This window comes from Macaca thibetana, chromosome 17 (assembly GCF_024542745.1).
Source record: "Macaca thibetana thibetana isolate TM-01 chromosome 17, ASM2454274v1, whole genome shotgun sequence".
Classification (NCBI taxonomy): Eukaryota; Metazoa; Chordata; class Mammalia; order Primates; family Cercopithecidae; genus Macaca; species Macaca thibetana.
The window spans coordinates 87,849,295-87,874,754 of NC_065594.1; the positions used below are offsets into that span (position 1 = coordinate 87,849,295).

The 25,460-nt window shown below is 38.3% G+C and overlaps 2 protein-coding genes across 2 annotated transcripts; one reads left to right on the forward strand and one right to left on the reverse strand.

The window, feature by feature from the left end:
• Window positions 1–1,310: 1,310 nt before the first annotated feature.
• Window positions 1,311–12,185, reverse strand: LIG4 (DNA ligase 4). Its single transcript, XM_050767070.1, is given in 4 exon segments — window positions 1,311–4,525; window positions 4,527–5,160; window positions 8,408–8,480; window positions 11,995–12,185. Coding segments are annotated over 2 exon segments (2,736 nt in total). The 5' UTR covers window positions 5,133–5,160; window positions 8,408–8,480; window positions 11,995–12,185; the 3' UTR covers window positions 1,311–2,395.
• Window positions 12,186–12,213: 28 nt separating this feature from the next.
• ABHD13 (abhydrolase domain containing 13) lies at window positions 12,214–24,815 on the forward strand. The gene is made up of 2 exons (XM_050767071.1): window positions 12,214–12,489; window positions 23,103–24,815. Exon 2 carries the CDS (start codon window positions 23,123–23,125, stop codon window positions 24,134–24,136), a length of 1,014 nt encoding a protein of 337 aa, XP_050623028.1. The 5' UTR covers window positions 12,214–12,489; window positions 23,103–23,122; the 3' UTR covers window positions 24,137–24,815.
• Window positions 24,816–25,460: the final 645 nt, after the last annotated feature.

The following is a 25,460-nucleotide window of genomic DNA, read 5'->3' on the forward strand; positions in this document are numbered from 1 at the left end:
GAATTCTTTGAGGGCAGGGATTACTTTATGCCTCTTTTTACCCAAAGGGCTACTAATGAGAGTAAGAACTTATTTTATTGAATTAAAGTGAATTGTAGTGTTGTTTATAGGATAGATTCTAGGGCTCAAAGAATTCCATGCTAAACATTTTAAACACAACATATTTTCCCAAAAGTGGGAATTCCAAGGGGCCAAAGCCACCCTGTTCACGTAGATCCCAGATCAAACACATGAGTATAAGGCTGACTTTCAAAGAAGTTGCCATCAGCCTGAAATGAACTCCTTGAGGTTACTTCTAAGTCATCACAGATATAGAATAGGGTGGAGTTCTTGGTAAATCTGCTGTCTTGTTTTCTGGCAAGAAACCATAGCCTTGGAGAATTAAGAGCCAAGTGTGTTTTTCAGTTGGCTTCAGAATATTTATCCTGCAAATAGTTGACCTAGTGCCTTTATTCATGTACTTTATTCTAGTGGCGCCTGTAATCCCAGCTATTTGGGAGGCTGAGGTGGGAGAATAGCTTGAACTTAGGAGGTGGAGGCTGCAGTGAGCCAAGATCACACCACTGCACTCCAGCCTGGGCAACAGAGTGAGACTGTCGGGAAAAAAAAAAAAAAAGTAAAGGAAAAAAAAGGTGTGGGTGGCACGGTGAAAAAGTGTAAAATTTGAACAATAATGGGCTACATTACAGGGCAATGAACTATTGCACAACAATTTAAAATGATGGAGCTATATTTTAGTGAATTGTAAATATTTTCAAAATTCATTGAGGAAAGCTGATTAAATGAAGCATACACTTTGCTTTATACATGTGTTACACTAAATATTTATTTTGTACGTTGTTTAAAATTTTTAATACAGCTCATTGGTAATGTGAAATACAAAGGCTTTTAAAGAGGAAATAGATTGGCACCAGTCAAAAATTTTACTGACACCGGGTCAGGCGCGGTGGCTCACAACTGTAATCCCAGCACCTTGGGAGGCTGAGGCGGGCGGATCACGAGGTCTGGAGATCGAGACCATCCTGGCTAATAGAGTGAAATCCCGTCTCTACTAAATACAAAAAATTAGCCGGGCATGGTGGCAGGCGCCTGTAGTCCCAGCTACTTGGGAGGCTGAGGCAGGAGAATGGTGTGAACCTGGGAGGTGGAAGTTGCAGTGAGCCGGGATTGGACCACTGCACTCCAGCCTGGGCAACAGAGCAAGACTCTGCCTCAAAAAAAAAAAAAAAAAAAAATTTTCCTGACACCAGAAACTCTGTGTGATACAACTATTATGAATTGTTTTAAAAAGAATAGAACATAAGAAATTATTTTAATAGTACATTGAACATTTTATTTAAATTAAGAAGTATAACAAAATCACACACATTTGTTCCACGGTTTGGATAAAATTTCCAATTACTTTCAAATAATGCACACATAGTATCTCACGATCAAATTTCATACATTTCAATATGGTCATGAGATAGATTGTATTCTAAAATTCAGTATATAAATCCATACATTATACTATATATATTGACTTTAAATAATCTAACTATAAAAGTCATTTTTAAAAGTCAAAGCAATTTATTTCTAATGAAAGTTACAATGTGCATACCATATTGACACCTATTCAATAGATAAAATCTACAAAAATCTATTTTTTGTGAATACTATTTATACTGGAATGCAAATTCACATAAAAATACTTCCTTTAAAGCATGTTCTTTTTAACTCAAGAAATTAAATGTAAGCTACTTTTAAAATTGCAAGCTTTATTTTTAATCAAACCAATTCAATTTTAAGTTTTTAGATCATTAAGTCTCATACAACTTCCTCTAATTTACCTAAAACCATCATTCACAGGGTTTTATTATTACACTTGGCCTTAACCTTAAAAAACAATTTTGTTTACATTTCACATTTAAAAGGGACATTTTAAACCCTAAAAAGACATATTTTTACAAGTCCAATTATAACAATTCTACCCTATTTTCTTGCAATGCTTTTATTAGATAAAAACTATTATTAAAGTTTTGACTTTTTAGAAAATACTGTTTAGAAGGTTAATGCTTTTCATGACTTTAAAAGTTTCTAAATGTATCTTATTAGTATCTTGAAGTAAAAATTCTTATTTCTATATGGATATTATAAAACACCTCTTCTTTAGACTGTTTATTTCACCTTAATCATAAAAAATGATCAACTACTACACTCTTAAGATAATTTTTCTTTCTTGGCTTTGGGCTTTTCAATCTTAAAAGTTAAAATTATTGTTTTCCTATATCTAATGATACTTTTTAGGCATAGATTTTTAAGATACAAAAATGCAATGTAGTTTAGTATTTTATCATTACCACCTTCTGCAATGAGTCTGCCAGATCAGAGGCTTTCCTCACTAGGAAACCTAGCTTTAAATCAAATACTGGTTTTCTTCTTGTAATTCACACCTATCTATTGAATCAGTTACCCAACTTTCTTTTAGGATTTTAAACTTTCTCTTAAAAGTTCTTCTAAAAGCTTTAAAATCTGCAACACGACTATGATCTTCCCCAATGATTACATGAGATACTCCCTCAGCTAAACAAGAAACTACCTTTGCTCCATGAAACCGAAGCTCCAAGGCTTTAATAGCTAACCTTGTCCCCTCAGTTTTGGTACTCAGGTCATTAATAACAACATACAAGTCCAAATAAACGGTGAGGCGTCGAAACATACTGAGAGGAGAGCAATCCCAGGAATATCGATATTCTAAATCAGCAATCAAAGAAGCCATTTCTTCAGAAGTCTGCTCGTAATAATTTTTAATTCCTGAGAATACTTCCTTCAGTTGGTTCAAGTCTGTATCAACGAAATAACTATCACCATAGCAATCATATTCACGGGCAAAATGTTCTTTGGTTGATGGGCACATATGAATCATAAAGCGAGGCTGCCATGGCACAAAGCTTTTGGTCTTAAAACATTCTAAAAGCCATGCAGGCTTGACAACATCATGTTTATTTGACAAAATTATGTTTTTCACTCTGATGTTCTTAGACCCTGCAATTACACAGTATGTGTCTGGGCCTGGATTTTGCACTATATAACCACCAAGTTCTGCAATTCTGTTCTCCAGGTCAGGCTTTGGCTGGCTATCTGTTCCACTCATAACACAAAACTCCACATCTTCAAATATATTAGAAATTTTGTTAACGTTAGTAAGGTTAGGTGCTTTTAAGTGCTCAATAATTCCAATAACTTTCTTCATCTTTGGAGCAGCTTTTCGCTTTTTTTCTTGTGGTCCATCATCACCACCTACATAAAGGTGTTTAGATGCGAGCTTACCAGATGCTTTCCCCCTAAGTTGTTCTAGGTCGTCCAGGGTCATGCACTCATGCCACTCTTTGTCTTCTCTTATCTTCTCAATTCGTGGAAAACGCAAGGTGCAGCCAGTTTTATACATATCACTGGGTACGATCTCTGCTGCCTTAATCTGAACAATGACAGAATTACAAGGTTCAATGTACACTTCTGGCTTCTCTGTTCCACATAAAATGCTACTTGGTGGAGCTTTTTTATGAAAAGGCTTCCAATACTTGGCCAATTTCAAACCCAGATCATACAGTTCTTTCATGGTGCAGCCAGAGCCAACACGAGAGAGAGTATGAAACACAGATGGCTTCTCACCAGGAGGGGGCTTCTCTGCTACTGCACACAAAAAATGAGACATCATTCCACCCCGTGATCCTTTACCCCAATATCCTCCAACAATTAAAATGTCCAATTCATCCATTAGTCCAGTGACATACTCTGGTTTAATTTTTAACCACCCTTCACCTCTTTTGTCTGGCTTATAGATGGATAGAGGTTGTTTTATCATGATTCCCTCTTCTCTTTTATCTATTGCTTCATTCAGTGCATCAATTACTTCATTCTTAGTATGAGCTTGTGTTTTCTGCACTATTTCTATTCTACCTGGAATTGGTGTAAAAATACTACTAAGAATTTCATACCTCTTTCTCAGAGTCTCATGCCCTAGTTTTTTATTATTAACCATCAATACATCAAAAACACAATAACAAGTTTGCAGATCAGAATCTTCTACCATTCTTTTAATATCAAACTTAATTCCCTTTTGCATGAAAGTTTGTGTATTAGGATTATAGGCCATCATCTCACCATCAAGAATACAGATTTGTATATCTGTTTTGAATGCATTATGAATGAATGGGGTAAGAGAACCTTCAGTAGGAGAAGCACCAAACTGATCAGTATAGTTATATCCATTTCGGGAGAAGTATTTATATACATCTCCATCTTTGTGCATTTGCATACGTTCACCATCTAGCTTGGTTTCTATGTAGAAACTCTGATGTTTCATATCCTTCTCAATGTGCTCAATATCTGCAATAGCAGCTAGCATTGGTTTAAAGGCAGAAAATAAAGTGATAGAAATATCACTGAGTCCTACAGAAGGATCATGCAGTTGCCTACAGACTTTTTCCAGATCTGTAGTGACATTATGCAACTCAACAGCATCATTATGAAAAACAGAAAAGATAGCTTTGCTGACTAACACCAAGCTTTAAATCCTTTATGATCATCCGTATAAGCCACTTTTGCTCAAGTGCTGAACTCTGAGTTATAAGTTGAAGTAGGCTCTTTTTTATCAGGTCTTTTCTTTTAGCAGAATTATTGCTGGCAACTGAGTCTAAAAGGTCGTTTACTTGCTGTATAGTTAAACTTCCTTTCTGTAAACATCTTGGCTTCAACACAAAATATGCAATCAATGCAAAGTCTCCAGCATCTCCATGAGTTCCAGTGGGTGTTCTGTAGTTTAAAAGTTTGAGGGCATCTTTTCCATCTCTAGGTAAATTAAGCAACTCAATATAAAGCTTAGCAAGCATAGTTTCTTTAATTCCATAGGCCATTCTCTCTCTTTCTAGCTGAGGAAGAATTAGTCTCATTGCTGGATAAAAAGAGTCTGTGACATCTTTTTGGTTCTTATGAAGAGCATCATGAAATTTTCTCCAAGAATCTAAAAATTCCCTGAAGTGTCTGATTTTTTCTGCACGTCCTCTACTTTTCTGTATTCGTTCTAAAGTTGAACACAAATCTGCAAAAGGAACGTGAGATGCAACAGTTTGTGAAGTTGGTGAGGCAGCCATCAAAGCGGTGATGAATCTTCTCGTTTAACTAGTAAAGCAAAAAGAGAATAACTTTAAGTAAAAGATAAGATTCAACTAAATATTTAATGTAAAGACCTTACAATGATCACCGAGATCACAATAAATGTTTATTGTTTGCTAAATAGATCAATGCTCTAAATGATGTATCTTTTCAACCTCTACATTTAATAACAACTATTTTGTTTCAACCCTAATTTGAAATTACTATGAAAAGTATCATCAGCTGTATAGCTATTTCCTGTATTTATAATACAGAAATCACTTCAATTTTCTCCTTAAATTCCAATTATTCTATATATTAATTATTTAGCACATAATACAAACAAATATTGCTAATAATGGTGACAAAAAACCTCATCAGGCTTAATTCACTTCACTTCTGAGCTTCTGAGGGAAGGCCCCTCACGTATTTCTCTTCTTTACCTGTCAGACTACCACATGGCACCAGAAATGAACTTCTTCAAACAGATGTTTATAACAAATCACTCGTTTGCTGAATTGAAATTTGACTTCCTAGAAATCCTAATCATAGGCAGGGCCCTTGACCAAAAAACAAAACAAAGGGAAACACAGGTACCCTCTTCTTCCAGCCAAGCAAAGCCTATGTCTATGTTTCCTTTCACTTCTTCACTGCTAGCTATGCCAAATCACACCAGCATTCAATCCCAACTCAAAATGCCCTACCCACAAAATCCTCACTTTATCTATTTTACCATAGTTACTTACTGTCTTATAAGTATAAATTTATTAGTATGCTTATTTTTTTCATATTTCCAGGCCAGTTATTCCCTAAGTATTTAATGACTACATGTGAGATGTGCTACGTACACCGTGCCAGGGGAAAATACCGCATGTTTCTTTTTTAAAAGAACATATATTCTGTAAAAAAAAAAAAAAAAAAAAAGAAAGAAAAAAAAGGTTGGAGGGAGTGCAATGGAAACTGAGTATAATAAAATGCCAAGTGCTCAAGTGCTTTAACAAAATAAAACAAACGTAAAATGTCCTGAGGGGAGAGCTTTTCCCTAAAGTGTCTGCTAAAGTCGGAGAAGAAATAATGGGCACCTTGCTGAACTAGGGCAAGAATATTTCCTAAAATTTCACAAGTGTAAATTTCTTTAGTTTTAAATATTCATACAAGTTCTACTGGAAGATAAATATATTAATTTTAATATGGTTTAAACTATGTAATGTTAAAATAACTTTTCCAAAAAAAGATTTCAAGTAAAATGTATGCTCCATAAATAGAAACTATGTTTTATCCTGTGGTTTCAGACACCTCCTGGCACACCATGTATCTCAGGCAGTGGAGTCAGAGTTTTACTGGGAGTGGGGAGATCTATTACAGCGCAGAGAACATGTGACTCCCCATCTTCCAATTCTCCATCACAGCAAACAAATAAGCCACACACACATGCACAAGGCTACATTATCTAGTATCCAGTAAAATAAATCAAATGGCTAATTACAATACTACATTTACTATACTGTCAGTCTCTAGAGGCTGGAAATTGTGCTGTAATTTGTGCTACTAGTGGCAGACATGTAGGAGGTTTGCTGAATGAATTACTGAACACCTAGAGTTGACTCCTGGATAAGCACACTAGGAAAGCTATGGTCTGGTTACATACCACACACTCACACACACACGCAGATGCACAGTGGGTGAGATTCAGTTTGGTTAAAAATATTCAGTACCTCTGACTGCCCTGGCAATGGTTCACAACAGCCATTTGGTGGCCTATAGAGAAAAAAGCTGCACTTCTCAGTCTAATTTCTGACAAAAGAAACCCAACTTCTACTGAGTGGGTTAGATCAAGGGATAAACCTGTGAGAGACCACTTTTCTGAAACTTTTATCTTTGAATATACTGTTGTTTCCTCTCTCTGAATCTGGTTTGCATAACTGACTGTAACACCTGGTTATGTATGTTCACTGCCCTGTCTCTCAAAATATGCTCCCTCAAGGGAGTACATCATGGTACACAATGCTAGATCTACAATTTCTTTATAAACTATGTAAAATGAAGTAGGTTAATATTTCTTTAATGTTCAAATATTGGTATTTAGTTTCTACAGATATATCTATAGATTCTATATGGTCTCAAAGTTGAAGTTTCGCTCAACAAATCCCAGGCAAGGACTTAAATTACTTTATAATGACAAAATGTAGGTAATGGTGTGGATACACATGTATCCTAAAATGGCTACACAGATAACAAGGATTCCAAAAATGCTATAAACTAGCATAAGTATTTTTGCTCATTACAATGGCATACACAGTCAAAGATTAGGCCTTGCATTCATTTTTACATGCTAATTTTATTTTTTGGATTCTGAGGATTTTAGCTGATTCATTCCATTTGCAATAAGACAAATGAGGAGGTTCCTGGTTAGGGCTCAGGTTTTGGACTCTAATAAATCTGAGTTCAAATGTGGATAGTAACATTTAACAGCTGTGTGATACTGGGCAATTACTTAATTTCTCTAAGCTTCTGTTTCCTAAAGTATAAAATGGGGTTAAAAACTATGTAGAAATTAGAATGAAGATACAATCAGATAACCTACAAAATGTGCTTTAAAAAGTAGTAAGTCTTGATAATTTTAATACTATAATGCTTGCTGATCCAAGCAACATTTAAAATATAAATATTGTAAAATAGTAAGGAGATAAAAAGGTGGGAAGAAGCTTCACTCTTTAACAATAAGCAAAGCTTTTAGGAGAATGAATGCAAGCAATTAGTACACAATAATGATTCATCATTCATTCAGTTGCTGACTACATTGTCCTGAAGTGACACATGAAAACAAACCGGCAGGTTTTACTCAGAAGTAAGAGACTATGGAAGGTGATTAAGTGCTATGTTATTGCACTTAAAAAAGGCAGAGGAAAAAAAGGAGAAAGTGACTAATACAACTGAAGTATCCTTCACGCAACCCTTGACAAGCTGTGTTTCCCTAGGAAACAAAGGGTTTACAGTTGTCTATCTTCCACAGCACTTAGTGACAATTTGGGATAATCTCAGCAGAAAGAAATGAGCGGACAAAGAGGCTAGAAGGGCTCTGGGATCCCAAAAGTTAAAGAAAAACCAAGTGTAAGAAGAGAAATAAAGTAATTCCCTCCAAGCCTAAAGTCTCTCCTGCTCCAATGCCCCCTGTACCCCCTCGGAAAATGGAAAATCCCGAGGGAATCTACATCATTCCTCTGCCAGTTTCCTCTACTCTCCCCCAACACTTCAATGGATTCCCAGTGAATACCTGGTCTCCGGCAAGCTCCGTTACCTCTGTGAACCAGGGAATCCCAGCTGTAAAATGAGATCTTGATGGTTTCCTGCGGGATTGCCATGAGAAAGCATCAGCATGTAAGCAGGTAAAGCAGGCAACACAGTTTCAGGGAGTCAAAAATGGGAGAAATCGTCCCACGACCTGGGGCTTGGGTCTAGATAAGAGCACAGCATCAAGAGGCCAGGCTTCTAATGCGGAGCAGTCTATAGCGCCGTGAACTTGGCAACCCCCATCACCTGCCGCTGCACAAACGCCCTGCTTGCCGCTCCATAGACCGACCCCCGCCTCAAGCCCCTAGACCTCCTGCCTGACGACCGCCAGACACCCCGCCTGACGTCCCAGACACCCCCCACCTGACCCCCAATCTGACGCCCCACATCCCCTTCACTTGACTACCCACACAACCCCCGCCTGACGCCCCCCAGAAGCCCCGCCTGACACCCCCCACCTGATCCCCCAGACCCCCAACCTGACGCCCTATACACCCCACCTGACTCCCCACACACCCCACACCTGCCACCCCACACAACCCCCGCGTGACGCGCCACAGACCACAAACTGACGCCCCACAGACCCCCTGCCTGACTCCCCACAGACCTCCCCCTCCTCCTGCCGCCACACACACCCCAAACCCCGCCCCGAACACCCCCCACCTGCCGCCCCACAGATCTCCCGCCTGACGCACCACAGACCCACAACCTGACACCCTACAGACCCCAACCTGACGCCCCACAGACTTGCCCCCGGTCTGCTGCCCCACAGCCTTTCCGCCGCCTGCTGGACCACACCCCCCGCTTGACTCCCTCCACACCCCCAACCTGCCACACCTCATCCCCCCACCCCCATGCCAACTCCCCCCCAAGCCCCACCTGCCACCCCACACACTTCCCACCTAACGTCAAGCCTGAGCCTCAGCTGTTAAGCCGGAAGCTGGCGCCAGAAGATGCCGGTTCCGGCAGCTGCTGGCCGCGCAGGCGCAGGGCAGACCCGAGGCCGTGCCGTCACTGGGCTCTAGGACGCCGGCGCAGCCAGGCTCGCGATGGGAGGTGGGAGGGCCGGCAGCCTCACGGGGCAGGGGAGGCGGGACCTGGAGCATCCTGGTTAGGGTCTTGAGTACACACGGCTCCTATTGACCTCAGTAGCAGATGCTCTTTGCAAGCAGTTGATCCGCACGCCAGTGGATTTTGTCTTGAGGGAGACCTAAGATCACTTTGTGCCCTGGCTAGTGATAGCCTCTAATTCTTGTTCTCTGTACGTAAAACAGTGATAACTATACTATTTCGCTGCTTGTGAAAGCTCCCAAGAGAGAACAGGGCATCCCACCTCAAAGAGTCGGTTGTTTCATTTAAACTTTTAAAAAATAGGCTTTTGCAAACTATATAGAGCTTTTTTTTTTTTCCATGATGTTTGCTACTGTGGTCTGAGTTCTCTTAATAGAGCAATAATACATAACAATACATAATTTACAATACAGAATTAAACCGTTGCATGACCAGAAATTAACTATGGACTCTTCTAGAATCTGTTTAAGGATTAAAAATAAAGTTATTTACAAACCTTTATTGAGCACCTATTATTATATAGTAATGGTGCTAGATATTCAGGGTGGAGAGATTAAAAACAATCCCAGTTTTTATGTTCCAGGAGCTGTTAGTTTCCACCAAATTTTTGCTGTGGTCCGTCCTCTTTTGCCATGGAGAAGTGAGAAGTTATTCATAAAGAGTGGTGGGAACAACTTTTAGAACTATTTTATTTTAGCATAAAATACTGCTTTACGATGAAACAAATTTTGCTGCAATGGGCCCTGATAAAACATATCAGAGCAGTTAAGTGCCTTAGAGGTGGTGTAATGTATAAAAACCTCGTTTTTCAAAACTGACATACTTAATTCAGTGCTAGTTTGTAGTGGAGCTAGAACTTAGGGTTCAGTTATTTACTTTGTATGTCTAATTGACCTAAGTAGCCTGAATATATAAACTCATCTGTGATGTTGTAAAGTCTCATGATACTGTTTTGTGAGTATCTACTCTTCAATTTAGTTATCAATTTATTTTGGAGGAAAAATGAATGGTGTTAAGGTAGAGGAGCCTCCATTTGCCCATCTTATGAGAGGGTACCTATTCGTGTACATCTGTACCTTGTTCAACCTCTACTGAGTTCCTACAATGTCAGAAGCTGGACTCTGTATTAGTTACATGAGAGGAACCATGAATTATGAAACGAGGCAAACTCCAAATTGATTCAAAGCCCAGTCTCCATTTTATCATGTTATTTTAGTTGCTTGGTTCAAAGACAATCAAGGGTTTTTTTCACTAAGTATCTTCTAGAGTTGCCATGATTATTAATTTACTTATGTAGATGGTATACTTTAGTGCTTGGCACTTACTCGGTAATTGACATTAGGAAGCTATGAATCAAGAACCCAGCTTTGACCTGGAGCTCTCGATCTGGTAGCAAGACACATATGTTCAACAAAACACCACCACAGGCCGGGTCGGTGGCTCATGCCTGTAATCCCAGCACTTTAAGAGGCTGAGGTGAGCGGATCACTTGAGGTCAGGAGTTCGACACTAGCCTGGCCAACATGGTGAACCCCCGTCTCTACTAAAAACACAATATTAGGCCGGGCGCGGTGGCTCACGCCTGTAATCCCAGCACTTTGGGAGGCCGAGGTGGGCGGATCACCTGAGGTCGGGAGTTCCAGATCAGCCTGGCCAACATGGTGAACCCCCGTCTCTACTAAAGAAAAATACAAAATTAGCCAGGCGTGGTGCACGTGCCTATCATCTCAGCTACTCAGAGGCTGAGGCAGGAGAATCGCTTGAACTCGGGAGGCGGAGGTTGCGGTGAGCCGAGATCTTGCCATTGCACTCCAGCCTGGGCAACAAGAGCGAAACTCCGTCTCAAAACAACAATAACAAAACAAAAACAAAAATTAGCCGGGCGTGGTGGCGGGCTCCTGTAATCCCAGCTACTTGAGGGGCTGAGGCCAGAGAATCGCTTGAACCTGGGAGGCGGAGGTTGCCGTGAGTCGAGATCACACCATTGCACTCCAGCCTGGGCGACAAGAGCGAGGCTCCGTCTCAAAAGGGGGAAAAAAAAAGAAACCCACAAATTTATGAAATATCCTCTGTATATACAAAATAGGGGACACAGAATAAGGAAAGCCCAAGGGAGGGGGAGGCACACATCTGTAAACAAACAAGTGTGTACACTTCAGTGCACAGGGGGGTTGACAGTGAAGCTAATGAAGCCGAAGTTTCAAGGGCCCATTTTTGTGGTGAACACTTCCAAGGCCTTGAGAGGGGCCCTAACGAGGTGTTCCCATGGTCGTGTACCTCAGTAAAATTTGCAAAAATAAGATAATTTTACATTATTTTTCTTTAAAAGGGCTCTCCAAACGGCACAAGTTTCAGGCCTCACAAAACCTGCATTCGCCCTTGACAGTCTCCACTCTGGTAGGGGTAAAAGGAGAAAAACAGAAGCGCTTTAAATCCTGGACCTCATTGCGACACCCTTAACAACCCTATTAGGCAGAACAAATTCCTCCGCAAACCTACGGTTTGCAGAGCGATGGTGGACTCCCGAGCTCATCGGGTCAGGCACCTCTTCACCGCGGAGGCCTGGGGTACGTAACTGGAGGGACTCCTGGTGCTCGGAGGAGGGTTGAAGGCCAAGATCCCCAGGTCGTGGAACAGGGAGCCGGGCCCACGCCGCCGAGGTATCTTTTCCGTCCCGGCCACCGTCGCGGGGGCTCCCCGGGCAGCGGCTTCTGCGCATGCTCGGGAGAGCGGGCAGGGTTCCCACTCCGGGAGCGGAGACGGAGTACAGGTTATGTGCGAGCCGGCGGGGGCATTTGCCGGCGACACCCGAGCGGGGGCCGGAAGTGGGGCTACAGCGCACCGCAGGAGCTCGGGGCTAGACCGTGGCGACGGCAGCGGCCCCTGGGCTGGAGGAGGATGATGAGGAGCGACGGAAGCGACGCGGGGGTACGCTGCTGCGCGGCGCCCGGTTTCGTGCCCGCGGCCGACTGCGCAGCCTGTCCGCGAGTCTGAGTAAGTGCGGCTTGGGGACCCCGAGCCCGCGGGGCCCGAGCGCCGGTCCGCGCCTTCTAGGAGGGTCGTGGGGAGCCGCCGGCTCCTCAAGGCAGGCGCGAAACCCTCCCGGGAGGCCGTGGGGGGAGCCCCGGGGCCAGTGCGGCTTCCCGGGGGGGTCGTGAGGGGGCCGAGCGCCGGGGGCTGTGGAGGACCAACCCGGGGCGCCGTGCCGGTCCGGGCTGCAGCCCTGCCGGCCGCCCCTACTCCGCTCACCCCTCACCAGGGGCAGCAAACTGAAGCCACATACCTGTTTTGGAAACTAAGGTGCGCGCATTGCCAGAGGCTCGCCGGGTGTCGTTTTGTAATTGGAACCGAAAACGTATCTTAGTGTTCTGTGTCAATTGCATTTCCAGTAATGTGTACAAACCTGCGATCTTTAAAATCCAACCCTCGTCTCCCCCACAGACATGAAAAGTAAAATAGAATAATTCCAGCTACTAGGTTGGAGAAAGGGAGAGTCCCGATCTAATCACGCCAGTAACAGGTTTAAACCTGTGAATATCAGGGCAGGAAGTTCTGGGGTATTCAGGAAACATCAAAAAAGCACCCCATGCAATCGAAGTCAATTTTGCTGTAGATTTTAGTCAACATTTCAGTAAAATGAATTACTAGTATTACTGCCCAAGGTATCAAAACCAAAAAAAAGTCCATCCCCATTTAACAACTCTTATTTATGTTTACTATGTGATAGTAACTGGATAGAGAGAGATGAGTATATTGGCTTTGTGTGTTGGTATTGGATTTTCACTGATCTCTTTTGACGGGAGAGGGTTCGTGGATCAATACTTATTGGTATGCATGCTTAGGGAAATCACTCGTCTTTGACTAAAATATCAAATTTTATTTTACTGTGTAAGATTTCGTGATTGCCCATTTAGTGTTAACGCCATGATATCCTACCTAAGACATCAGCTGCTCAATTAAATAGTTGTTAATAGAGGCCCACTATGCATCAGGCACTGCTGCATACTAAAAATGTAGAGTTGGATAGGATGAGGTCTCTGTCATCAAGGAACTCACAGCCTGTGTAAGCAGGTTAATTACGCTGTAATAGTAACTTCTGCCACGTAAGTTTGCACAAACTACAGAATATGGAATGGATGGCAGGAGGGAGTAGGGGTCCAAGGAAAGCTTTTTGAAGGATCTACTACCTGAGTTTGGTTTTAACAGAAAAAGAGTGCATTGCTCTGATTACTTCCTGTGTTCGGATACGGTAGCCTCTAGGGAATCATATCCATTATTTAATCCAGGACTAATAGGACTTCTAGTTGTCCTTACTTTCACATACTCTGCTATAGTAGATAATTAATTTAAATTTTGTCTCATAGAAGTAGCTGCACTTAACACACTGTTACATTTTATCTCAACAGTATTTCAATTTAATCTTTCATCCTCCTTTTACATATGAGGAAATATATATTTAGAGAGGCTAAGTGAGTTGGCAAAACCTACCTATCTATTAACAGACCATGACCCAAAACACTGTCTCCTTTCCATTGCACCACACTGCACTGCCTCCGATTGATAGTTAACTTGGAATGATGAAAGCAAGCCAGGTACCTACAGGTAGCTCTTGGCACACTGCCCTCTTCTTGGTCACATCAAAGGCCTCTTGGCATGTGAATAAGAGGGTTTACTAACCAAATTGCCTTGGGCTAACAATATAACTTAGTGATAGGTGCAGGAAGCTGTTGGACTAACATTTTCCCATGATCTGTCCTCATAACTTATCTCAGGGGAATCTATTTCTGTTTCTCTGTTCAATGTATTACTCAGATTTTGAAATCTTTCTAATCCTTGTTTAGTTGCGTCAGGAAAGTCTTAAGACCTTTAAACAGCCTTTTTGTGTGTGTGTGTAGACTTAAAAAACGCTCCAGTTCTTCTAACGAAGATAGTTTTCCTCAAATGACAGATTTTGTAATCCATTATTACATTTTATGTTTCTGTTTCACACGGTGTTAACTCCTACAACAGTGCATTCTGCTGAAATCCCTTGCAAAGATGTAGTATTTCCAGTACATGGACTACAGGCATTGATGAGCTAGCCTGAGAATCTCGATACTTCTAGTAAGGCTTCTAGTTGTACTTACTTTCACATACTTAATGTTGCATAACACTGGTTTTATACAAAACAAATATTCTGAGTTTCATCCATCTAGTTTATAGGTAAAGTTTTAGAACATTGCCCATTTATAAATTGGAAACTTTGTGAATTTCATTATCAGTCTAACATCACTACAGTTTTAGGCTTGTGGATTTTTTTTAAACATTTCAGATATTTATAATCTCAGAACAAATTGTGGTTGGCTTCCATAGTAACAATAATCTCTCATTTTACTTCTGCCAGAGTTGACTCTATTTGCCAAGATTTTCAAGCACGAAAAAGCTACTAAGTTGCTGCCTGGTATAATTTTTGAGCTATTTGCTCATACAGATTTAAATCCTAGTTAAAAATGCTGTCTGAACTATCCAGATATTATCCAGCATCTCCATAGGCAGTTACTGTTCATTTGTCCCGTAGGACTATCAATACACACTTTTTCATTATTGATGGCATGTGGGTAACCATTAGGGAAATAGATAATTCATTCTGTGGTGTCTCCAACACCTTGATAGCAGCTATTTGTGTTTCCATTTTAGCTGTGCAGCTGGCATGGTTTCTTAACTTCCCAATGCTTAAGAGAAGAGGAGAGAGATTGATGTAACAATACTGAATCTGAGTTCCACATTACTTCACATGTGATTGGAAGCTGTGATTCACCCAGAGTCATTAATGAGCACCATGGGGTGTGGGGTCCTCATTCTCTGCTGGGATGTGGATGTTGGCATTGACACATGAACTCGCTTTCCACTTTTTACAGTTTTCACTTGAACCTGCACATTGTTCTTTCCACTTGTAGGCATCTTTTTTTTTTTAATGTATAAACTGTTTTTATTTTTAAACACGCTGTTCCCAAAATTATCAATTTAGGATGGACTTAAAGACCTTTAAAGAAGTAATAGTACATTTATGACTTAGGACTTTTTAATTGTATTTGAAATCGTTTAGCCTTTTGCCAAATTGTTTTTGGGAAATTCATTGTAATTCACCTATGGGTAATGCACTTTTTTGTATTTTTAAAAGACCATTTGCTAGTGGCAGAATCCGTAACTCGATATACAACATGCAATACAATGTACACTTTTTTTTTTTTGAGACGGAGTCTCACTGCGTCACCCAGGTTGGAGTGTAGTGGCACGATCTCAGCTTGCTGCAACCCCGACTCCTGGGGTCAAGTGATTCTCGTGCCTCAGTCTCCCTAGTAGCTGGGATTACAGGCACGTGCCACCATGCCCGGCTAATTTTTTGTAATTTTTAGTAAAGACAGTGTTTTACCATGTTGCCCGTACTAGTCTCAAACTGCTGGGCTTAGTCGGTCCACCTGCCTTGGCTTCCTAAAGCGCTAGGATTACACGCATGAGCCACACGCCTGGCCCAATGTACACTTTTTAATTAAAAGTAATTAAAATAACTAGAATTTAATTTGTAGAGCAGTTCTGACCTTCATTAAAATATAATTTTTATTGTAAAATGTTATCTATGATATAGTAGATTTTGTCTAGTTTACTCTCCTACTGACCTTACGGCAATAATTAAAATGTATTACTATACTTTTGAATTCAGTTCTTGATATATTTAAGTTTTTATTTACTTTTAATTTTTGGAGAAAATATTACTGGGTAAAAACCTTAAATATATTTACGTATGTTATAATGCAGAAAGGGTTTAGATAAATGTAATATATCTTTCTTAATTTGAAGAGGGCAAGTCTTGGGGCATAAGGCAATAAAGTTATATGGTTAAATAGTGTGGAGCAGTGGTTCTCAAGCTTTTTGGTCTCAGACCCCTTTACATTTTAGAAATGTAAAGATCCCAAAGATTTTTTTTTGTATGTATGTGGATTATATAGATATTTATTGTGTTAGAAATTAAACCTGGAAATTTATAAAGTGTATACATTAAAACTGGAAGTTTTAATTCATTTAAAAATAGCAGTAGTAAGTTCATTACATACTCACATAAATAAAATTTTATATAAAACAATTTTAATTACAAAAAGTAGAGGTGTGGGATTATATTTTTGTAATTTAATTTCTGCCTCATAGAAGGCAGGCGGATTATTGGGCTCTTTAAGTGAAACATGAAGGAAGTGAGGCTCACACAAATTTGTCGTTGTAAAGGGAAGAGTATTGTAACAGAGAACTGTGGATACTCTTTGGTGTGACTGACTCCATCACTCAACAGGAGGCACTTCCTTAGAGGTCAGTTACATCATGCCATCTGAAACCTACATCAGAGAAAGTTTTGTCCCTTGTTACATCAAAATCTATTGATTTGTAGTGAATTTTTTACTCATGTTTGCTTGATTTTGTGACACCATTCACTGGTCATTTGGAATATATTGGTTTATTGAGTTATGCAGATTCTTCCCAATATTAATAGATTACCACAGTGCCAGCAAAAAGGTCTCTTAAGTGTCGCGGAGCTATTGGCAACCTCATTCATTTTCTAGTAAATATCTGCCAAACCTCTAAGTCTGAACAGCCATAGTTTGTCAGTTGTCTTTTTAAATAAAAATGTTGTCACCTGAACAAAGCAGCTAGTTCAGCTCACAATTCAAATGTATTTCAATACATAGCACAAAATGCTTTATGTGCACTTCCAATTTTGTCACCCATTTATCACACAATGTGTTAAAAAGATGTGTACTTGTTAGTTGAGATAAAATAATTTTTACTACTTCTTTGACATTCTTAAGTGAACTGGATTATTCCCTCATTTACTGTGAGCTCATGGTGGTAAAGAATACAGTGACTCCAACATGTGAGGCCACTACCTTGATTCTTGCAAAGTCACCAGCAATTTTCCCCATCATTGCTTATGCACCAGTAGTGCACACGTCAAACAGTGAGAAAGGTAAATGACATTTTAGTATTATTATGAGCATAATATTGATCTTGTGGACCCCATTAGAGGGTCTTGGGGACTCTCAGGTTTCTGACCACCTTTTGAGAAACACTGGCATAGAAAGATCTCAGATTTAATAGAACCCTCAAAGTTCATCCAGTTTAACAGCTCTAAATTCCTCTATGCTATCCTTGCCAAGTATTTATTTAGATTATGCTGAATACTTGCAGTTTCTGTGAATAATTGTGCTAAATGAATAAAAATAAGTGTCACAGACAGCTGTTTGATGGAAAGTAAAAGAGATTCTTAGTTCTGGAGTTATGCTTTGTCCTGCTTTTAAAACATTGCGTAAGTTTCACTTGGTTTCTCTAAGTAATCAACCTTGATGAAATCCAGAGACTACTAAAATTATGTTGTGAAGGAAAGATATAGCTAAGGTTTTGATTTTCCTTTGCTGTTTGTAAGGACAATTGTCATTTTTCTTTGATTTTTCTTTGTCTGCTCTATAATTAAATGAACTTACGTTAGATGTATGTAGTTATCTATATCCATATCTGTCTCCTGAGTAGCTCAAGAGTTGCTTGAACATTACTGAGTAGATCACAAGCTACTTGAGAGCAAGGGCTGTATAGTATACTAGGATGCATTGGAATCTGATGACCATCTCTTCTGGAAGAGGCTGGGAAATCAACTATAGGCCTGCTTCAGTGGTGCATGCTGGATTTTATAGCTTCCCTGGGAGCCTGCAGTGATATTCTGAGGACTCATTCCATTCATGGTGGGCATGACTTCAATATTGATCTCTTTTTTTAAAGCATCAGTTTATAAAATAATTATTTAAATTAAATAATTTTCCTTAAAAATGGAACTGTTTGTGATCCTCCAGGTACCTGTATGAACACAGGAGATGATTAGTAGATATCAGATAAGCGTGGCCATCACTCATGCCATTAGCTGACTTACCATTCAGCTAACACTGTTAGCCAGCAAGGTGGTGTGAGAGCGTTACAGTTCTAGACTGCTCTTATTTTTAGTCTCAAATTGTTTATTATATACCCATAATGGACTTAAATTTAGAGACAGTAAGTAGGGAGCACTAGAGGTGACTACAACAAGCCAATTAGGACCGTAAATCCTCAAGGTGAGCACCATATCTTAAACTGCCTCAGATGATCAAACTACTTATGTAGTATAGCAGGATGTCACTAATACGACAAAACCATTCTTTTAAAAGGAAAACAATCATATCTAATTTATACCGTACATGATAATAAAGATTAGTCATGCTTTCAGTAGATTATTTTTTGAGACACACTCACTAATGTCAATGTGACACTTCAAACCACTTCATTTAGAAAGCACAAAAGTTATTTCTAAGGTTGATTTTTTTTTCATTCAAATACAAGACTGGTACAGGTTATAATAAACTGTAACACTTAAATCTTAGCCACATATCCTGGGTTTTTTAAAAATACATTTGTTTACACATCATGGTTTTTTGTGTGCATAATTAGCATAAAGCCTGCAAAACGTTGGGAAGGGAGCAGGATACGTTTAGTTTTGGATAAGTTTGAAATATCAGTGAAGCATCAGGTACATGAGGAACAGGTAAATTAAGATTGTAGATGAAGAGTAGACTTGTAGATTGGGAATAATTCATACACAGGTGTGATAATTGGAGCCATGAAAAGGAATGAAATCAGTGAGGGAAAGAACATAATAACATAAAAGAGTGGAGAAGACCTTGGAAAATGTCTGCTTTTCGGGGTATAGGGCAGAGAGAAACAGCAATTTGGGTATAGAGGAGAAGCCAACAGCAGATGACACTTTGGGGGTCTGGTGTTGCAGTGTGGATTGAGAAAAATCCACTAGATTTATTTTAAAGTGAAGTTTGCATTTTATGAGAGATCATTATGAGAACTCAGCAAGTTCTCAGATAGTAAATGGTTAAGGAGTTACTGGGGGTGATTAAAACCACAGATTGGTGGGTTTTAGAAATGTTTGACATGTAATACCAGATCTGATAACACAGCAAACAGAAAATTGAGTAATGGGACTGTCATGTATTCATTTAAGATGTAGACACAAGGTTAAAAATACATACAATAATGATGTAAAAGAAGACTGGAAGATGAGAAGTTATTGATTATCTACATTTCTGTATTCTACGTAGAACAGATCTGATGGGCTCTCCCACTCAGCAGCCGTTCTAATTGATATAAGTTTGAGTGTATTACATGCATCCTTTTTTCTGATTTTTATGATGCTAAGATCTCAGCAAATGGATTTCACATGCAGAAGAACCTGACAAATAATACGTCTCTTCTGAAGACACATTTTATAAGTGTTTTACCACATAGGACATACTTGATTGCCTCACTCATTCTTCATGACTAGTAGCAGTGGTCTTGGGGTCAGCTGGACATTGATGCTTACAAGACCCAGTAGACCGTAGTGAACCGTACTATGCATCAGCCTCTCTGCTTTTTTGAAAACCCAACATGTCAGTGTTAGGTATATTGTTCCCAGATGATAGCTCAGGTCTAGTGGAAAATGACACAAGGGTGGGAGTGAGCGCCACCCCGGCTTAGCTGCTTCATGCTCCACAGGAAACAGTGTCTTTTTGTAACAGCATATGAGTATAGCATCCAGGACTAAGCAAATGGCAAGCCAATTACAAGTCATATTCGATTCAGAAAAGCCCCTGTTTATACTTCCCACTGGGCATGTTTAGCCCTGCTCACTGTCCTCTCAATCCAGATGTAGCTCATCAGTAGGAGCCATTTTTACTACACTGTTGCTTAGAAACACAACTGATATCCTACCTTTATCAGGTTTCCAGGGAAACAGTGCAGGAAGGTTAAGGAGAGGTCATTTTTTATCTGAAGAGGGAGAAAGGTTTTGTTAACCCTTTACTCACACTAATTTATTGACAAAATAAATAGAAAACATAATGCTGGCTGTAGGATCCATGCAGTCAACTTTTAATTATTAGAGGCAGTGTTTGTTTGTAGTGACTGTCATAACATCTGGGTATGAAGTTGTTTTTACATCTCAGCAGATGGTGCATGGTAATTGTGCTTTGCTGATACTTTTCAGCAAATTCAGTAAATTAAAAATCCTTCCTGATATTGTTCACTTGTCCTGATTCCTTTAAGATCATCTTTGAGATGGAAATATCATACAGACTAGGGAACAGAGATTATTAGCAAGCGGGGTTAGGTAAAAATAATGCAATCTGTGAGTGGAGTTCTTACTCTAAACCACCAATGTAAGAATATCTTAAAGAGAAAACACACCCATACCCACGCACTCCACCACCCCAGAGCAATTTTTATTAACCTGTTCTTAACAATGACTTCCATTTGATATTACTCAAGATGAATTGACTTTTATTCTGACTTCTGTAGTCCAAGAATTCATTGTAAGATTATGATTGTTTATCACAAAACAGTTTAGTTAATGTGACTTTTCAGGAATGTTTTGTGGCAAACTGTAAGTTTATCCCTTATTATTCCTAGCCAATAAAAGACCCAAACAAATATGCCCCTTTTTCTGATGTTTTTTTAAACATATATGCCAACTGCTAAGAATACTTTTATTTTTTAAAATAAATTTAATAATTTGTATATGTAATTAGATTATTTAAAAAATGTTTTAGTCATAAGTATATGTAAAGTGCTGTACTAGACATTAGAGATACAATAGTGAAAAAAGAGAAATACACTTCCTAGCATTATAAATTTTAATTCAGTATTGTTTGCTAAAATTAGATGTTAGAGGCTACTAAAACGCAAATAACTTTTCAAAGTTCATAAGTTGAACATTTATGTAAATTGATACAAATGTAAATGTAAAATTCACATTTTAAATTATGCTTTATTCATATATTTGGAGCTATTTTATCTGGTTTTATAATAATTTTTTAAGTAAGAACTAATTTGAGCAGAACACATTAAGAAAGTAGAGCCAGAAATAGTAGTCACAAAAGCAAATACAGTTAACGTGTCTGTAACATTTATGAATGATCTTATTATTAATCTTACTTGATACTAATGACCAGCCTTATAGGTAAGCATTTAAAAAACTGTCATTCTACTGAAAAGGCAGTTGAGACGAGATAGGTGATAAGTAGTTATTCAGGGAGGATATGATACTGTAATAAAACTTGCTACCACTGGGTGGCAGTGTTGATTTCTGGGAAATCAGAAAAATGGTTTATGTTCAAAAAGGTTCAGTTCATTTGAATAATAATTCAAATGTAATATGTAACAAACCTGCACGTTATGCACATGTACCCTAGAACTTAAAGTATAATGATAATAATAAATAAATAAATTTTAAAATAATAATAATAATTCAAATGTAAAAGTCTATGTTTAGTGAAATAATAGTAAAAAATCAAATTTGTTAAATCATCCAACTCATTATTTGTATAATCAGTCTATAACTTCTTTATAGCAGTTCGGTTAGTGGGAAAGAAGGAAATGTATTTTAAAAAATTCAGTAAATAAGCATAAGTAGATGAATAGTATATAAGAAAATTTGTAACATACCTCAATTCTTTTGCCTTTTTAAGACAACATGTATAAACCTTTTGAAAACAAAAATTCTCTTTTAATAGTTTTTCTTTACTTTCTTTGTATCAGTTACATATTTTAGTAATCTTTTTAAAAATTGTTCTCCAATGAGTCATTTTACTTTATCTATCTCTGGTTCTCAGAGGATTTCTGTGTATTTGTTTCACACTGAACCCTCAAGTATTTATTGCCTTATCAATACATTTTAGCAATCTATTGACCCCAGGATGTGAAACTTCAATAAAGAGTATATAAAAGATACTGCCAATCTCATGACACTAGGAATATGATATTTATTTTTAATTAGATATGAAAGATAAATCATTAATCATTTTCTTAAAAATAATACAACATTAGAATCTAGTGTTTAAGTAAATTATTTAAGTTTAGTATTAAAACTTCGAGGTAAAGGGGGGATACTTTTATTCTTTCTTTCCCTAGTTGTTTTTTTAAATTTTGTTTTGTTTTGCCCAACGCCTTATCCTAGTTTCTTTAGTTTTTGCTACAGTATATGAAAAAAATTGACAAAGTATATTAGATTGGTCTTGCTATGTTAGAATTTCTGAACTGCCTCTTCAGTTCAATTTGCCCTGGACATACCTAACCTAACAGTAAATGTACCACTTGTTTGCCTCCCAGCTCATCTACATTGAGAGCCAGATGATGGCCAGTCTACTTATGCCCCTGAGCTTGTTTTCTCATTTAAAAAAAAAAAAAATGACACTATTGCATCAACTTTTTTGGGGGTCAAATCAGTGAAAACATATAAATGAAGGTAGCTGGCCGTAAATAAGCACTTTTTAAAAATAAATTAATTTGAAGAATACTAGTGTTTCATAAATAGGACAGTGGAGGGATATGGTAAAACATATGAGAACAGAAAGGACAAGGGAAATTACAGCAGCTACTTTTGTGGATGGACTATACCTATTACCATATTTAACAATTACATGTGGCCTAGTACCATAGTTTATTATATTATTGATTTTTAAAAAATAATAGATACATGTTGAATTATTAATATTCTCCCTCTCTCTCTCTAGGATACTTACAGAGAGCTACAATGGAAAAGTCCTGGATGCTGTGGAACTTTGTTGAAAGATGGCTAATAGCCTTGGCTTCATGGTCTTGGGCTCTCTGCCGTATTTCTCTTTTACCTTTAATAGTGACTTTTCATCTGTATGGAGGCATTATCTTACTTTTGTTAATATTCATATCAATCGCAGGTATTCTGTATAAATTCCAGGATGTATTGCTTTATTTTCCAGAACAGCCATCCTCTTCACGTCTTTATGTTCCCATGCCCACTGGCATTCCACATGAAAATATTTTCATCAGAACCAAAGATGGAATACGTCTGAATCTTATTTTGATACGATACACTGGAGACAATTCACCCTATTCCCCAACTATAATTTATTTTCATGGGAATGCAGGCAACATAGGTCACAGGTTGCCAAATGCATTACTTATGTTGGTTAACCTCAAAGTTAACCTTTTGCTGGTTGATTATCGAGGATATGGAAAAAGTGAAGGAGAAGCAAGTGAAGAAGGACTCTACTTAGATTCTGAAGCTGTGTTAGACTATGTGATGACTAGACCTGACCTTGATAAAACAAAAATTTTTCTTTTTGGTCGTTCCTTGGGTGGAGCAGTGGCTATTCATTTGGCTTCTGAAAATTCACATAGGATTTCAGCCATTATGGTGGAGAACACATTTTTAAGCATACCACATATGGCCAGCACTTTATTTTCATTCTTTCCAATGCGTTACCTTCCTTTATGGTGCTACAAAAATAAATTTTTGTCCTACAGAAAAATCTCTCAGTGTAGAATGCCTTCTCTTTTCATCTCTGGACTCTCAGATCAATTAATTCCTCCAGTAATGATGAAACAACTTTATGAACTCTCCCCATCTCGGACTAAGAGATTAGCCATTTTTCCAGATGGGACTCACAATGATACATGGCAGTGCCAAGGCTATTTCACTGCACTGGAACAGTTCATCAAAGAAGTCGTAAAGAGCCATTCTCCTGAAGAAATGGCAAAAACTTCATCAAATGTAACAATTATATAATGTTTCCCTTTTTGATTATTGCATTGTATTTTGATTTGTGCAGAATGATAAAGAATGTTCCTTTTAGAAGTGTGTTATGTCTGTACTGTCTGAAGAGTGACATTAAACTTTGAAAGGACTTCACTGCTCCTTTATGATATTCCAAATAGTTTTTTACATTTGAAAAACTATAATTCTTGGGATTATTTCATACATTTTCATCAAAACTTTCAATGTGGTTATGTATTCATATCTTTAGTTTAATATGTCAGTATATTAGATATTGTTCAAAAGTTTCTTGTTGCTAAAGTGGTGTAATCTGTTACACAGATGAATAGCTAGATGTGGAAAGAGATATGTAAACAAGAAACCTTTGGGTATTATTTCTTAAGTAAATATTGGGACAATCATGGTAAGCAAACTTAGTTCTGTAACTGCATTTTTCACCTTAAAAGTTAAATGAAATGCATGATGGTATTTTATTCCTTGAATTATGCAATGCAGCATTTTACATGTAAATAGCACTGGTCATATACTGATGTATATGGTTATCTGGGTTATATCTATTTTTATGTAAACTCTATTTTGTTTTTGGCAAGAAGTGAAATTGAGACCTGTGTGCAGGTCGCCATTGAATTTTGCTCTGGTGAATGCTGAGATCCAGCTTTTTCTTACAAATAAATGGGACCCTGTTTTCCAATATAAATGTACCGTGTTTTTGTTAGGTACAGTCTGGATCATGGCATGTAGAAATAGAAATTTAGAATTTTACTGCAGCTTTGATGTGCATATTTCAACTTTTTAACATTTGTAACTTTGGTGGCAAAGAGAATTTTAGCTTCTATCGATTTTGTAAGTCTTCAGCTGAACCACTCATAGCAGTCATAATGAAGATTAGCACTAGTTAGAATTAAATGAGGAAGTCTTTTATCTTTACAGGATTGTACATACTACTTTTAAAAAATTCTCACATTTGATTTTAAGTCCCAGTACCTAGTTATATCTATCCTATCAAAGGCAAGATATCATTTATTGAACTTCTTGAAAATAAAAGTTACACAATCCAACAACAACAACAATAAAAAACAATGTTCTTGGTTTAATGTTGTGAAATAGAACTCCTACAATCAAAAGATAGTTTTAGGAAGTCTTATTTATTTATTTTAAAAGTTTTACATGTAGGAGTGTGGGAATGAAGGAATTCTGGAGCTTTTTGACACAAAACCTATTACCACATTTAGCAGTTAAATAGCTATAGGTGGGAAGTAGGATTTAGATGCATAGAAAAGTAAGAAAATCTTAGAAAAAAGTCCCTTAAAACTTGCAGGATATACCTTAATAAAAA